The sequence below is a fragment of the Thunnus maccoyii genome, chromosome 8, assembly GCF_910596095.1.
Source record: "Thunnus maccoyii chromosome 8, fThuMac1.1, whole genome shotgun sequence".
Lineage (NCBI taxonomy): Eukaryota > Metazoa > Chordata > Actinopteri > Scombriformes > Scombridae > Thunnus > Thunnus maccoyii.
In genome coordinates this window covers 11,566,943-11,580,554 of record NC_056540.1, presented here as the reverse complement: position 1 = coordinate 11,580,554, position 13,612 = coordinate 11,566,943, and the positions used below count along the sequence as shown (strand labels likewise).

The 13,612-nt window shown below is 35.9% G+C and overlaps 1 protein-coding gene across 5 annotated transcripts in view; it reads left to right on the top strand.

Annotated features, from left to right (window-relative positions):
* Positions 1 to 13,612, top strand: part of sncb (synuclein, beta) — a 249,077-nt gene that overhangs the window by 82,181 nt on the left and 153,284 nt on the right. For 3 of the 5 annotated variants that reach the window (XM_042418163.1, XM_042418162.1, XM_042418168.1), the window contains exon 2: positions 1,847 to 1,944. The exons of the other annotated variants lie outside the window; for them this stretch is intronic. Coding sequence is in view for 1 of the 3 variants with exons in the window: in XM_042418168.1 (XP_042274102.1) it covers positions 1,847 to 1,944 (98 nt within the window). In the remaining 2 variants the exon portion in view is untranslated. The remainder of the gene's footprint in view (positions 1 to 1,846; positions 1,945 to 13,612) is intronic. 5 annotated transcript variants of the gene reach the window in all.

Here is a 13,612-nt window from a genome sequence, read left to right as displayed (position 1 = left end):
TAAGATGATATGTACAGTAAGCATATATATTTCCTTTCTTTGTATTTGATCTTACGTGTGCTCAACAGGTGAATATCTGTATAAGGAAAGTAAATGCAATGACATTTATGTGAATGTTGAGTGTTAGCCTAACTGTTTACTAAATGTCATCATATATTTAGGCAAATAGTTAAGCCAAGAATTTGTGAATGCTAAGACAAAAAACTGAGATGGGAGCGATGCGCCCATTGTACAGTAGATTCCTAATAAAAATTGTGAAATTCAATACAGCATTTTAAATGGATCCTTATATTTTAGCTGTATTTATTTAAGCAATTACAAATAGTTAACAATTTTAATAGAAAACCTAGCTTGCTGCTTCATTTCTCATGGTATTAGTATTAAGGAAAAAGCAAAACAAATACCATCAATATCGTCATACCGTCAATATTGTGAAAAACATTGTGATATATTTTTGCCATATTGTCCCAGCCCTCAATCAGATCGTTGGACAAGGACAGAAGAGTCGTATAAGACTAACAGAAGTTTGGCCTACTAAAGCACCTGGGGACACAAACTAACAGACAAATGGATGCAATCACATAAACTTTGGCTCTTGTTTGAAATCATATCACAATAAAGCAAACTACAAAAAAGAACTAAATGGTTTAGATGTTAGGGCTGTTAGGGTGATTTCTTGGTTTTGTAAAACATTTTAGGGCAAACAGTCTTACTGTGAAGTAAGTGTGAATTCAAAAAGATTTGCACTACCTCACCTATGTAAAGTACAGGACTTTGAGAGCAAATTGGGTTTGCTCCTTAAGCACCAGTGGGATCTAGTAATCCCGTTCGCCAAGTGATTCAGTAAATGGAAAGAGGAAAGCTCTGCCAAGTGCAGTGGAACAGAGAGAGCTAATTTTAAAGTGTCTACTATAATCAAGATTTACATGTTGGCATTCGCACATCAAAATATGACAATCAGACACATTTTATTTGTACTATTTCTGATGTTATTCATTATTCTCCATCCAATTTCCCTATTTAAATATTGGAAGTTGAAAGTCTGAGCAGCGCTGCCAACTTAAACACCTAAGCATCACAGAGATCTTGAATGGTCGACTATAAATAATGAATGCTACTCTTGTGTTGTCTGTATATCATACATGAGAAAGCTTTTATGCAGTCAAGAAATAAAGTCTGAAAAATCAGTGTACCATAGCCTGAGGTCACTCACTTTTTATTGTACCGATGTAATACACAAGCCTTTGAACAAATAGCAGACAGGAGCTGTGCTTTTAAAGTCAACTGAGGAGAAAGAGCCAGAAAGGTGTAAGAAAGGCCAAGTCGACCCAAGTTCAGTTACATGGAAGGAATAGAGAACCGAAGTGTTTGTTGTACCTTTTCTGTATTGTTATGTCCATATGAAATACTTTACAAAGCATCACAGGTTGTTTTCAGACAGTTTGTTGTTTTTTACACAAACTCACACCACTCTTTACCTCATTAGAATGAAAACATAAGGGAAGTTACCACAATAAGGGTTCTAGTTGATCGTTTGTATAGCATCAGAAAGGGGAAGTATTTTTTAACACTTAATGTATTTTGGACTATTTGCAAGAATGCCTCAGTGGATGATTATGTCAAAACACAACACTGAACAAAGCTACTTAAGAGACACTTCCTGATTATGAAAGAAGTACTCTTTTTTTTGTCAATACTGTCAATAAAACAGTACCTAATCTTTTTCATCCCTTTTCAAATCCTAACTTTCAATCTCTGTTTCAATTGCGGTAATTTTTTCTCATGGCTGAGGTTTGTTATTGCTCACTTCAGTCACTTTCTCCATTTTTCGATTTTCTCATTCCAGACTTGCTGTCGTGGTTCTCTTCTCTCCAGCCACTCTGCCTCCACAAAAGCTAATTGTGTGAAATTATGCTGTCTGCCTCAAGTCATTGGTAGTCCATTGTAAGTAGCTTCTTTTTCAATGAAAATGACAACTTTTTATACTATATGTTGTAAGAATTGAAATTTGTCTGACAATTGCGTCTTACTAGTCACTAGTGTTCTTTTAACAGTTAACCAGGCTTAACTTTTGATAATCTGAGCTGTCTTGGCCTTGTAATAACAATTAACCATTAGGTACTGTTGTTGTCATTTAGTGTAGATTCAATTATAATGTATGTGTTTTTTTAATAATTAATTTGATATTCTGAAATGTAACACAAGTAGATGCCAGTTACATAAGCCTTGTGTCTTCCAGGCCTAACATCATTACCCATATTTAAGTCTAACTTTTCTTTTGTTGTATTTTATGTTATGGGATTGGTTGGGAGGGTATATATATGAGGCTGACTTTTCCTATAGCACCAAAATCAGGGCAACATTTCTATTTGTCCATTACTTTGGTTTCTGACCAAATACCTGCAAAACTGACATTCTCATCTGCCTCAACTGTACTGTACTGCTAGTGCTACAACTCATCCAATATTTAACAGTACCTGCAAAACGGACCTTTCCAACAGCCTCAGCTGTACATTGTGTTTTGTGTTACTAAACAAATGTTAGTATTCTAACATGCTAAACTCTGATCGTGAACATGGTAAAGACTGTACATGCTAAACATTAGCATTGTCATTGTGAGCTTGGCAGCATACTGAAGTTAGTTGCCTCAGTCTTGTTTAAACTCTCAAATATCAATAGCGATATATACGCTATTCTCCAGAACAAAGTCAGGGGGAAAAAAGCAAAAAGAAACATCTCATGAATTGGTATTTTAGATTAATTTATTCACAATCAGTAGACTGACATCAATAGTGACATCTGTCTCAAAAATCCATTGTCAGTCTTCAAAATCCAATATCAGGCGGGCTCCAGTATCTATGAAACATTTCACCATGTACTAATTGTCCTTGATTTGTATTTGTTTGTTTTGATTTTAATTTGATATCATCTATGATTTTACAACACGATGACTCTCTTGCTTTAATAATTCGTATAATAGGAAAATTCACTTGTTTTAAACATTTCATTTCGGGACGCTCATTTCGGAATAATTCATTTGTAAATTCAATCAAATGCCTCATTAATAGAAAATAAACAAAGAAGTGACCCACATCAAAGAATAAAAATAATAGAGAAATATATTAAGCCTTTGATTCATGATCAGAACAACATCTGATCATTTAAAGCACCAAAAACTCTCATCACTCTGAAAGAAGATGACATATGATGTAGCAGACTGAAAACGTCATGTGACTAGGAAACTAAATAACATGCAAATTGAAAGGCAGCAGTGAATTGCACTCTGAGGAGTTATTTGCCCTGTGGAGAGTGCCACTGGCAGCCAGTGTGCTTGCATGCCCGGCCACTGAGTGAGTATAAAACCATTTAGCCTGCTGCCTCCAATTCCAAACATTCAGACCCTCTGTTGGACTACTCTTCTGTAAGAGTGCTTAGCGCCCACTTTGAATTAATGAACTAGAATTTTCTTTGTACAATGTGACTTCATGAATGCTCCAGTTTGGCAACAATGTGTGCCCCCAATTTTTTAAAAATACAAAATTTAATTCTAATTCATCCGTCTTCTCAACCTTAGAAATCTCATTTGAGGATTAACAGGATATTATTGTCTGACCATAACACTTCATTTAGAGATTTCTAGGTTTTCTTCATCTATACAGTACTTTTTATGGTTTTGTCTTGTATTCAGGATTATTCTTAGGGTATCACTAGCCATATTACTCCAGGTGAGTACAAAAATTAAATTTACACAGCACAAAGATATATCATTCCAGTTATCTGCCATGCTTTAGCAGAGAGATGCATTTACTTAACAGTAGGAAGCCACTCTGCATAATAACAACTTCATCTTGAACACCGTATATGATTTATCCTTGTTAACCCTTTTTAAACAGTCAAAGGTGAACTGAGGTTAATAGAGAGCACCCACGCAGGGACAAAAACATGATAAGCAATTACTGGAGTATTTAGTGGCTTTCATCTTTGTGTGTGTGTGTTTTTTTTAATCTTAATCATCCTTTTCTCCTTTTATAATCTACTAGACATCTGAATTACTATAGTGACATATCACTGACTTGGTGTATCAAAGATGCAAGTAAGTGCGAATCAAAACTGTTCACCAACTAAGCCAAAGAAAGATAAAGGGATATACGGACAGAAAAGGGTATGTGTTTTTCTGGCTTACCTATTTGAAGATTACTATAATACTTATTAAATGTTTTGATAGTTTTATTAACTCAGTAGAAATCATGTTTTATTTGCCGTTTTTCCAAAGGGTGTTAATTAAAAAAACATATTCTTTCTCCAACATAATTATGTAGGAGCTGTTCAAGTGAAGTCCCTGAAAATAGCACAATTTCATGGTTAAAAACAAGAGTATGATACAATGACCAAGGTGTGAGGGGGCTTGTTTGTACTCGTTTGTTCAGTAAAATGGAAGCTAATAATAAATTGCAGGGAACACGCATTTCTTTTCAATAGAATGAGCAACTCATTGGGGCATGAAATCATTATGAAACTGTGGCATATGGGAGGATGGCAGGCAACCGCAGAGAGACTGTACTCACTCAATGTTCATCTGAATAAAAATCTCTAAAGTCAAATCACGCCTATCAGAGTGTAATCAATAGACAATCATAATGTTTTGTTTGGTGGTAATCATGAATGGTAGTTAGAGGGGTGTCTGTTCCCTGATTTCCCTGAGTGAGAATTGGAGAGCACATTGGTTTGAAGTCAATCAGATATCAGCTCTCCTAATGTGTGCCGTGGTTTTGCTAATAGCTGGTGAGAAATTTAGGAGAGACAGATGAGTCTACGTGAGCTGGAGAGCTCAAGCTTTACATGTGACTCACTTAGTGTAGTTCCAGTGTGTCACACCCATGTACCTCTTTCACATCCAATATTAGTATCAAGACTCAGTTGATTTACAGAGTATCAAATATTTACACCAAGCCTTTAATGTTATAAGAGTAAGCACTGTGCGGTATATAATTCACAAAATTGTATGTATACAACCAAATAAAACTTATAAATCAGAGCTGAATTTCCACTTAACCCTTACATACGGTTCATATTCTGACACTTCATATTGTGGAGCGGGTCATTTTTGACCCGGCTCAAATATCACTTTACAATTAGTCCCTATAACAAATTTTGGACCACAAATGTATTTTGCATCCATAAATATCTTATCAGTCATTAATAAATGGGTGATTAATCCTTCATTGATGTTTCAGAGAGCAGATAATGTTTTCTTTAGATTTGACAAAATGAGTTTATAAATAAAATACATTCACACTATATCACACATTATGATCTCATGTTATCTAAAACAAGAGAACATAACAGCCATGATTATTTCTATGAATTTTATCAAAAGCGAAGGATGCAACAACTTTTTTGAATGGTAGGTTTCATTATAGCCATTAAAACCATCAATCAACATTGCCCACAAACCACATGTCCTACTTTTATGTCAATTGTACACAATCAACTCTGCATTGAGTATAGTAGTCATAAAACAAAACCACAAACTGGTTCGCAAATTTCGAACTAACAAAACTGCAAAAATATTACTTTTGCAGTCCTTTTTTGTTGTGCAGAAGTTGCATCTCCCTCTCTTTTATCCCCCTGTGACAATTGACTGCAGGACTGCAGACTGAAGATTTGGACTACTGTGCTGCTGTGGCTGGCGTGTGGGGAAGGTAACGTCAAGGTCCCCGTTGAGCGCTGTCCCCACTGTCCCAATGACAGAAATACACATACATGCCAATTTATAGTTTCACTGTTTTAAGATTCCACATAATCAGCCTTTACCTTGATTTGACCCCCTCTAGTGACTTTAAAATGACCCAGAACTGCATAAAAAATAAATAATTTTGAAATATTTCCATTTTTGTGTATTCTGTGAAAAGTCATAAAATTTCAGGCTTAATGGATGTCATTTAGGGTGTTTTCACTGCTTTCAAATCCACAGCTTAGAAAGTAAAATGATTCTCCACTGGGAAGGTCAAAAAGAAACAAAACATGACTTGAGATCTAAATGCATGTTCAAATGTGCAAAGGTCAAGTTGCCATAAAAACATGTTTTTTTTTCTCAGATACTGCAGCATATCAGCCTGTCAAATCATGTTTTACTAAAAAACTCAGTTTTTCATCCTTGGAAAGTTATCTTGGAACTCATTCAAAGCCTTCCTGTGACTGTGGTGATACATTGGCTTCTACTTTGCTGAAACTGGGCACCAGTACAGTGGCTAGCACAAACTCAAATACAGTGCACATCGGTCTGGCCAAACCATTTTTGTCAGTTTTGATGACCACAAGCAATCATGGCACAGTGTAGAATAATGTGAGAAAGAGGCTGGAGCAGGATGAATACATTATTAGTAGGAAGAATACATTATCAGCAGGTAGAGTCAGAGCAGACAATCACAGTCACCTCAGTTCTTTTCATCCCCTTTTAAAAGATGATGCTGATTTTATTTGATCTTTCCTTATTACCAACAGTTTCCTTGAAGTGCTCAAAACCAACAATTGAGTGTATTTTATTGTCAGGTTCAGGTGAACAATTAAAATGGCAACGTCATTTTCAAACAGCTACCTAGTTACCTTCTAGAAAAATACTGACAGATAGATTGTGAGTGATGTGGATGGGATTGATGCAACTATTCAAGTGGTTGTAAGTTCACTTCAAGAAATAACAACTTTCTCTTTGATCAATATGGAAAAACTACTAAGTTAACAGTTAACTTAGCTTCCACTGCTTCAGTGTTGACTGAAAATGATGTCAATGAGACTGATGTGTCAGTCACTACTACCCAACAAGAAATCCGCTAATAGGAACATGATGTTAGACTGTATGAACGAAGTGACACAAAATGACAAACGGTCAGTTTCAGACAAAAAAAAAAGCCCAAAAAACCAAAACATTTTTCCCTCTTATTCAACCATTGGAAAGGGCCTTTCTGACACTATTCACTGTTCCAAACAGCACTTTGAGTGAATCATAGAGCAGCGCCTTTAGACTTCAGAGCGCTTAAATGTAGAGTGCAGTGTTTAAGCTGAGAAGTGCATTAGGCCCATCTTCTTGTAACCCCAAATGCTTTTAGCTAAAAGATTCATCTTGAATAGAAAAGTGCTGCACTACAGCGGGTTCACGGAGAATTATCCACAAAACTTTCTTGGCTCATTTACCATTGAAGAGGTAACCCCCAGATGATACTCTGAAAAACAGGCTGAAAAGCACTAGTTTATGTCTTTATTGGTGGGTTGAGGTTTAGTTTATGCAGTCAATTTGTTGTCTATCAGTTTTGCCAGGGGAGAAGAGTAATAGTGTCATCATGGGGGATAATCAGTGGAGCGGAGCACATTAGAGAGGATGTGTTATTGAGCTATGTGTTACCCTTTCCTGTTACTTCCTGGGAGAACAATTACTGTGTTTGAGTAACCAATGATTGAGACAAGATGCGCTCACAGTGTGTGTAATTGATGAGCGATGTTGCATGCAAAACAAGGTGAATTTGCTTTTTAAGAGCGCGTAGGGTTTTGTTTTTGTTTTTCAAGTTGCTGTAAGTTTTCAACAATACTCTCCTGCTCCAGAGTTTGCCTCAACTGGTGAGAAACCTGAGCTGCAAAATACATTTTTTGAAAGCAAATAGCAGAGCAATGTCGCTATCAGTGCTGCTGAGCAGTACCGAAACACAAATCCATCCATCCATGCAGAGCCTCCCTGCAGCTTGCCTCAAGTAGCTCTCCTTTCAGCCAGACACACACAAACACACATATACACACACAGGCATATATACCACTCAGTATAATACTGTGTGTTCTCCCTTTAAATATGGTAAATATAGTTGATTAGAATATTTTATATAATTCATAAGGGGTCTGAGGCCTTTTGTGTTATGTTACATCACTGAATGACAGGGCCCTGTGGGAGTGTGTGGGGGTATACTTTACAGTCTGGCTCATAAGTTTTTGACACAATGGTGATTACTCATTTCATTTCAACCACAATGAGGATTACTTTTTCACTAGTTAAATGAATTCTCAACTCAAACAAAAAACCCTCCTACTGCAGCTTCAAGTGTTTTCTTGTTATAAACTGTGGTGTTCTATTTCAAATCATATATTTTGGTGACCACATTATTGCATTTTACAGTTCAGACATCCATTCAGGTTCAATCTTCCATGAAAGGTAAGATCTTCAACCAAAAAGTTCAATTAGTTACAAATTCTCAAAATCACACAACATGTCTCCTCCTTCACTGAAAATTCCCTTCTCAGTGTACGTGGGCTGGAAGTTTTAAGTTTCCATGTCACATTTGTGGGATGGTGTGTGTGTGTGTGTGTGTTAGATGAATACTGGCCCACAATTGGCTTCCAAACTTGTTGTGATGTCACAAATCATCTTGTGCATGCACGTCTTAAACTCAGATTTAAGGTGAGCACCGAAAAACGTTCCCCCTCTTAGCAGATGAATGTGAAAAAACTCTTTATAATGTCAAACTCTGCAAATACATCATTCTGCACAGTGAAGGTCAAAAGTGGGCGACTAGAGCGACTTAAAACACAACTTTAAAGAATCTTTTTGAGTATTTTATTTATTTACCCACTGCAGTAAACTAATCTCAGTATTCAACAATGTTTTTTAAACCTCTAATTGACGAATCATTAAAGTTTTATGGCAGAGATTTTTTTTTACCTCTTTTGAGAAAGCTCAACTGTCTTTGAATAATAACTAGAAATTAATGAACATTTATTTATTAAATTGCTGAAACTAGACTGAATAAGTGTTCCAGTTTCTGACATCTTGTTAATTATAGATAATAGTTGTGAGGTTGCTAGGATTATCATGACTTTAACAAGTCGCATTTGGTGGAAAGAAGCTTAAGATTTTAAGCTTGAACATAAACTTCAATCATTAGTTTTCACAGGTAGAAATAGCTGTTTCATCAGCAAAGAAATGCTAAACAAATGATCTGACCAAGTTGATGCGCAGACACTGAGAATGAAATACAACCTTGGAAGGATTTCAAGTATTATGCAGCAAAAATCTTATGAAAAAGATATAGCAATGAACAAGGTGACAGAGGACTCTTTTTTTAAGAGATTATGTAAACCACTCAAGAGCAGTTTCTCTTATTACCACCACATGCTCATTATCAGCAATGAATAGATCTGGCATCAAGGTGAAACAGAACTCCAGGCAGTCTCCATTCTGTATTTACAAAAGATAACAGATTAAACACTTAAAAAAACAGTTTCTTCACTCTTCTAAATCTAGTGTTTATAAAAAAAAAATCTTAATATGTAAATGTTCTGAATGTCCTAAAATATATTTGCAATTACTATGAGGAGAATGTTCAGACTACATTTTTTAAGGACGATTCTGGCTATTGAAATTCTGCAGTCGATGTCACAGGGGACAGATACTCGGTAGCTGGAAACCATTGTTATTTATGAACCCGGCTTCAATATGTCACTCGGCGCTAAATGGATTACTGAATTTGCTATTGTGTGCGTCAGTTGCTGTTGACAGTTGGGGGATTTGAAAATATGTGATTTGTAAATCTCTTTGGTCTCATCATTCTCAATTTTGTATTTTCTACTTTTGAAATTCAGACATCGAATAGCCAATTATTGCATTAGGAGATTATTTCTAGAAAAAAAAATCCATATGGAAAATCCAGCAAATAGTTTATGTTCTGGTTATTTGATTATGTCCAAAAGGTAACACTACATGCAATTTCTTCCCACATCCATATATTTTTTATTTGCCATTTTCTGATCATTATTTACAAGAGAATACAAGATAAATACATGAATAAAGAAACACCAGTGCAAGAGGCTGTATTTAAAGATGCATCAATACTTTGAGTCATATTTTAAGAATCATGGGTTTGAGCTCTATCATGATCACCCCAAAGATTGAGTTCCATCATACTGGAATTGACTATTACCCTTTTAATGTCATACGGTGGCATTTTCAACTTGAGATTTTTTATTGTGTTTGCTTTGACTTTACCAGATGACTCAGACTCAGGTTTATAAGCAAGTGTCCTTTTTCTTTCCTCACGTGTTGGCCACTTTAGTGAGGTGAGATGTTTGTGTGAAGGTTCTTTTTTAATGATGCTAATGTCATCCCATTTGAAATGAAAAACATGTTTCAGATGTACACCAAGGTGAAAAACAGTTCAGCATTAAGATGAGACATTAAAGTGTACATGTTAATGGTTTTGAGGTCAGTGAAGCTGGTTTGTGACCAGAAGGTCAAGGGCTTGAAACCCAGAGGAGAGATTAAACAAACCTGTTTGCCTATTAACAAAAAGAAAGAAGAAAAGAAGTCCTGTTTGCACAACACTCAACTGTAATTGCTTTAGTGAAACCGAACTATAAGACTGTACCGGTAGCAGGTAAAAAAATGCTGTGCATCAGGGTTGTTTGCTTCATTAATCCCCAGATAACTGACTATTATAGAAGTGGTGGTGGTGGAGGGGGGGCTTAAGTAATTTAATGTAATTGTACATTGGTCTTCATTGGCATTTTCATGAAATAACTTTAACTACACACTGGTAAATTTTAAATAAATCTTTTCAAAGGGCAGTTTCAACTTCTCCCCATGGTCCCTTTTATAGTAAGCAATAAAAAATGACAAAAGGGTCTAGGGTGAAGTATTTAAATTGGCTTATTCATCACCCATTCAATAAAAGTAAAAGTGGTAAATTAGCCCTATACATGTTCTTGAATATTACAAGAACAAGAATACATGTATGCTTATTAAAACTAGTCAGAATGTGATTCCCTACTGTAGGTCACAGATAAAATTATCTCATGTCCTCATCTTGAAAAAGATGCCCAGGTGCTCAAAAATACAATAAGAGGCAGGTTAACTGTCAACATGCATAATGTTCTCAAGTGAAAGTGTACAACGACCCTAACGGATAGCTAGAATCTTACAGTCGGCGCCAGAATTAGAGTTTGTTTTAAGAGTTTGAAAAGAGGAAAAAAGATAAGAAAATGAAAGAGATTGCATAAGAGTAGCCAAAGGGCCCAGATGCCCCATTTTTTCTGTAGCCATCATCAATCAAACATAGAAAATGAAGTTAATGTCTGTTCAATGCTCTTGATCTCCCAAAGTGTGTTGACAATAAATTTCATTATTTCCACTGCAGCCAAGCTGATATATATTTTTGAAGGCAAAGGGACAATGAACACTGACCATTTGCTGTTTTTGTAAGAACTGTTTCTTTTCTGAGGTAATGTTGGAAATCCAGGACCTGTGATTGTATACCCCTGATCATTTAAGTTAATTTAGTTTGTTGTGAACCATTGATTTACTCTGATTCATTATTTCTTAGATGCCACAAAGTGGAACACAAGTAATGTTCAGATTTCTTGGTCATGTTACCAAAACAAACAAACAAACAAAAAGAACTCCAATGCAATTGGAAGTCGAAGGGTGAATTTATGGTGAGAATAAGAAGCAGTCTACAAGTTTGAGATCATTAGAATAGACTCACATTTGTTTAATGATGTACTTTAATCTAATTCAGTCTGAATGTATTATAAAACAAAATCCAGGTTATGGATAGGAGATTCTCATAAATGGCTGTTGGGTAGTTAGGAAGCTTATTAAGCATTATACAGAATTATAAACCATGGAACCAAAAGAAATCTCAATACAAACAAATTTTACAGTACTTGTTTTATGAGGAGTTTGTACATTAGTTTCATCACAGGTCTCTTTTTGTCCAGGCCATCCTTGTGCCTCAGGATGGCAGAAAATATCAGGATAAATATTTAAATTTGTGAAGCAAAAGAATATAGTTGGCTGTGAAATTGATCTTGGCCTCACACATACTGTTTCATCTTGCAAAGCAACACCGTAATGTTTACCAATATATCCTTTGCTTGTCCATTTGAATAGTGCATGAAATAGCATTTAGAATATGCCCTTTACTCTGCTCTACTCATTATACGTAAGGCAAGCAGTGGGAAATGGCTTTGGATTATGTAAAATAGAGCTGTACTGTATGGCAGGAGTTGAGCTGAAAAGTCCAAACCTTTGGCATCACTCGTCTACAGAAAGTCCAAATGAAGTGTGAATGAAAATACATTTACAATATTTTTCTGTTCACAGGTTAGCTGGGTAGCACCTTTTAAACATAAAATGCAGCTCAAAGTGCTTTACAGTAAGGCATTAAAAACAAAACACAATGGTAAGCGAGTACAACAATATAAAACAATGAGAGCAGGTTAAAGTAAAATCAGATCTAAGCAGGAGGGTACAATAAATAAAAATGGATAGTAAAAATAAATTAATTAATTAATTAACTAATATATAAAGAATAAAAAATGCATCAGCTACATCTGCTCTTATGCCAAGAAATGATTAATGAAAAGTGGACTCATGAGACAGAGTGCTTCGAATTCAGTGTCAACTTGGCAAAGCAGTGCTGAGTGCACAAACTGTGTACTGCACTGCAATGTTGCATGACAACTTTTCATTTTTAAAGACTAATCAGTCTAAAGTAAAACAATATCCCATTGCCAGCTCTTCACACAAAAAGCATCTTACCTGTTGATAATTGCTGACATGAAAGATCCAAATTTTCAGTAATTTTTAACTTGTGTGTCAAAGCCTCCCTGCCCTTCGTCTTTTTCTCCCAGTATCTCTGTCCAGCAAACACTGTTACCTGTCTCTGAGCAGAGTAAGGGCACTGCTCACAGAGATTGTTTTGCTCACAGATGTCATTGCCAAAACTACAGATATAGCCCAAGGCTGTTAAGCCTAATTAAAGCCAATAACCCGTACAGTTTGATCACAAACTTCAATTCCAACTGTGAGTCTGCAGCCTGTGTGCTTCTTTTTTTTTTTGGTTATGTTAATTTGTACTGATGGGCGAGACAGTCTGCTTTTTCACTTTCCTTTTAGCCCCCAAGTGAACCTCATCATCATCTACTATATGTACCTTTCATGTGTAAATGAGTAATATACGAGAAGCATGCATGCCACAGCCAATTCTGATATACTCAGTGATTGGTGAATAGAACAATTGCATTTTTAACTGGATTGTCATTAGTCTGGTGATTCTAAACTGACTAGGTTTTTATAATTTCCTCCCATTAGGAATAATTCTGAACTAATCTGGTCAGTATGATTACTTGATGACATGTAATCTGGTCAAAGCACAGTGATAAAGTTGGTTCACAGTAGGAGGTGTCATGGATTATGTTCCTCTTTGCTCATTGGGTGGTGCCACACCTGAGGAGAGCAGATGTTTGAGTTTACCTGCCAATCAGTTGCACCGTTTGAATTGTGCAGCAACATGTAAAAATGGTGATCATCACAAACACCCTGTTGTCGAATTATTCCTGTTGTCCCAACACTCACCCTAATGCAGTGTCTACAAAGAGAGCATTTCAGCTGTATTTTTCAATCGTCTGTTCCAAGCACATCTCACAGGAACAGATATGTATTTCTATACTTAAAGTTTATGCTTAAACATTTTTTCTCAGTTTTATGCGTCTAACTACAGCAATTATGTAGTGAGTTCTGAGAACTGTCAAAATGCGGGTGACCTTTTGAGTGACCACTCAACACTGTGCCTGA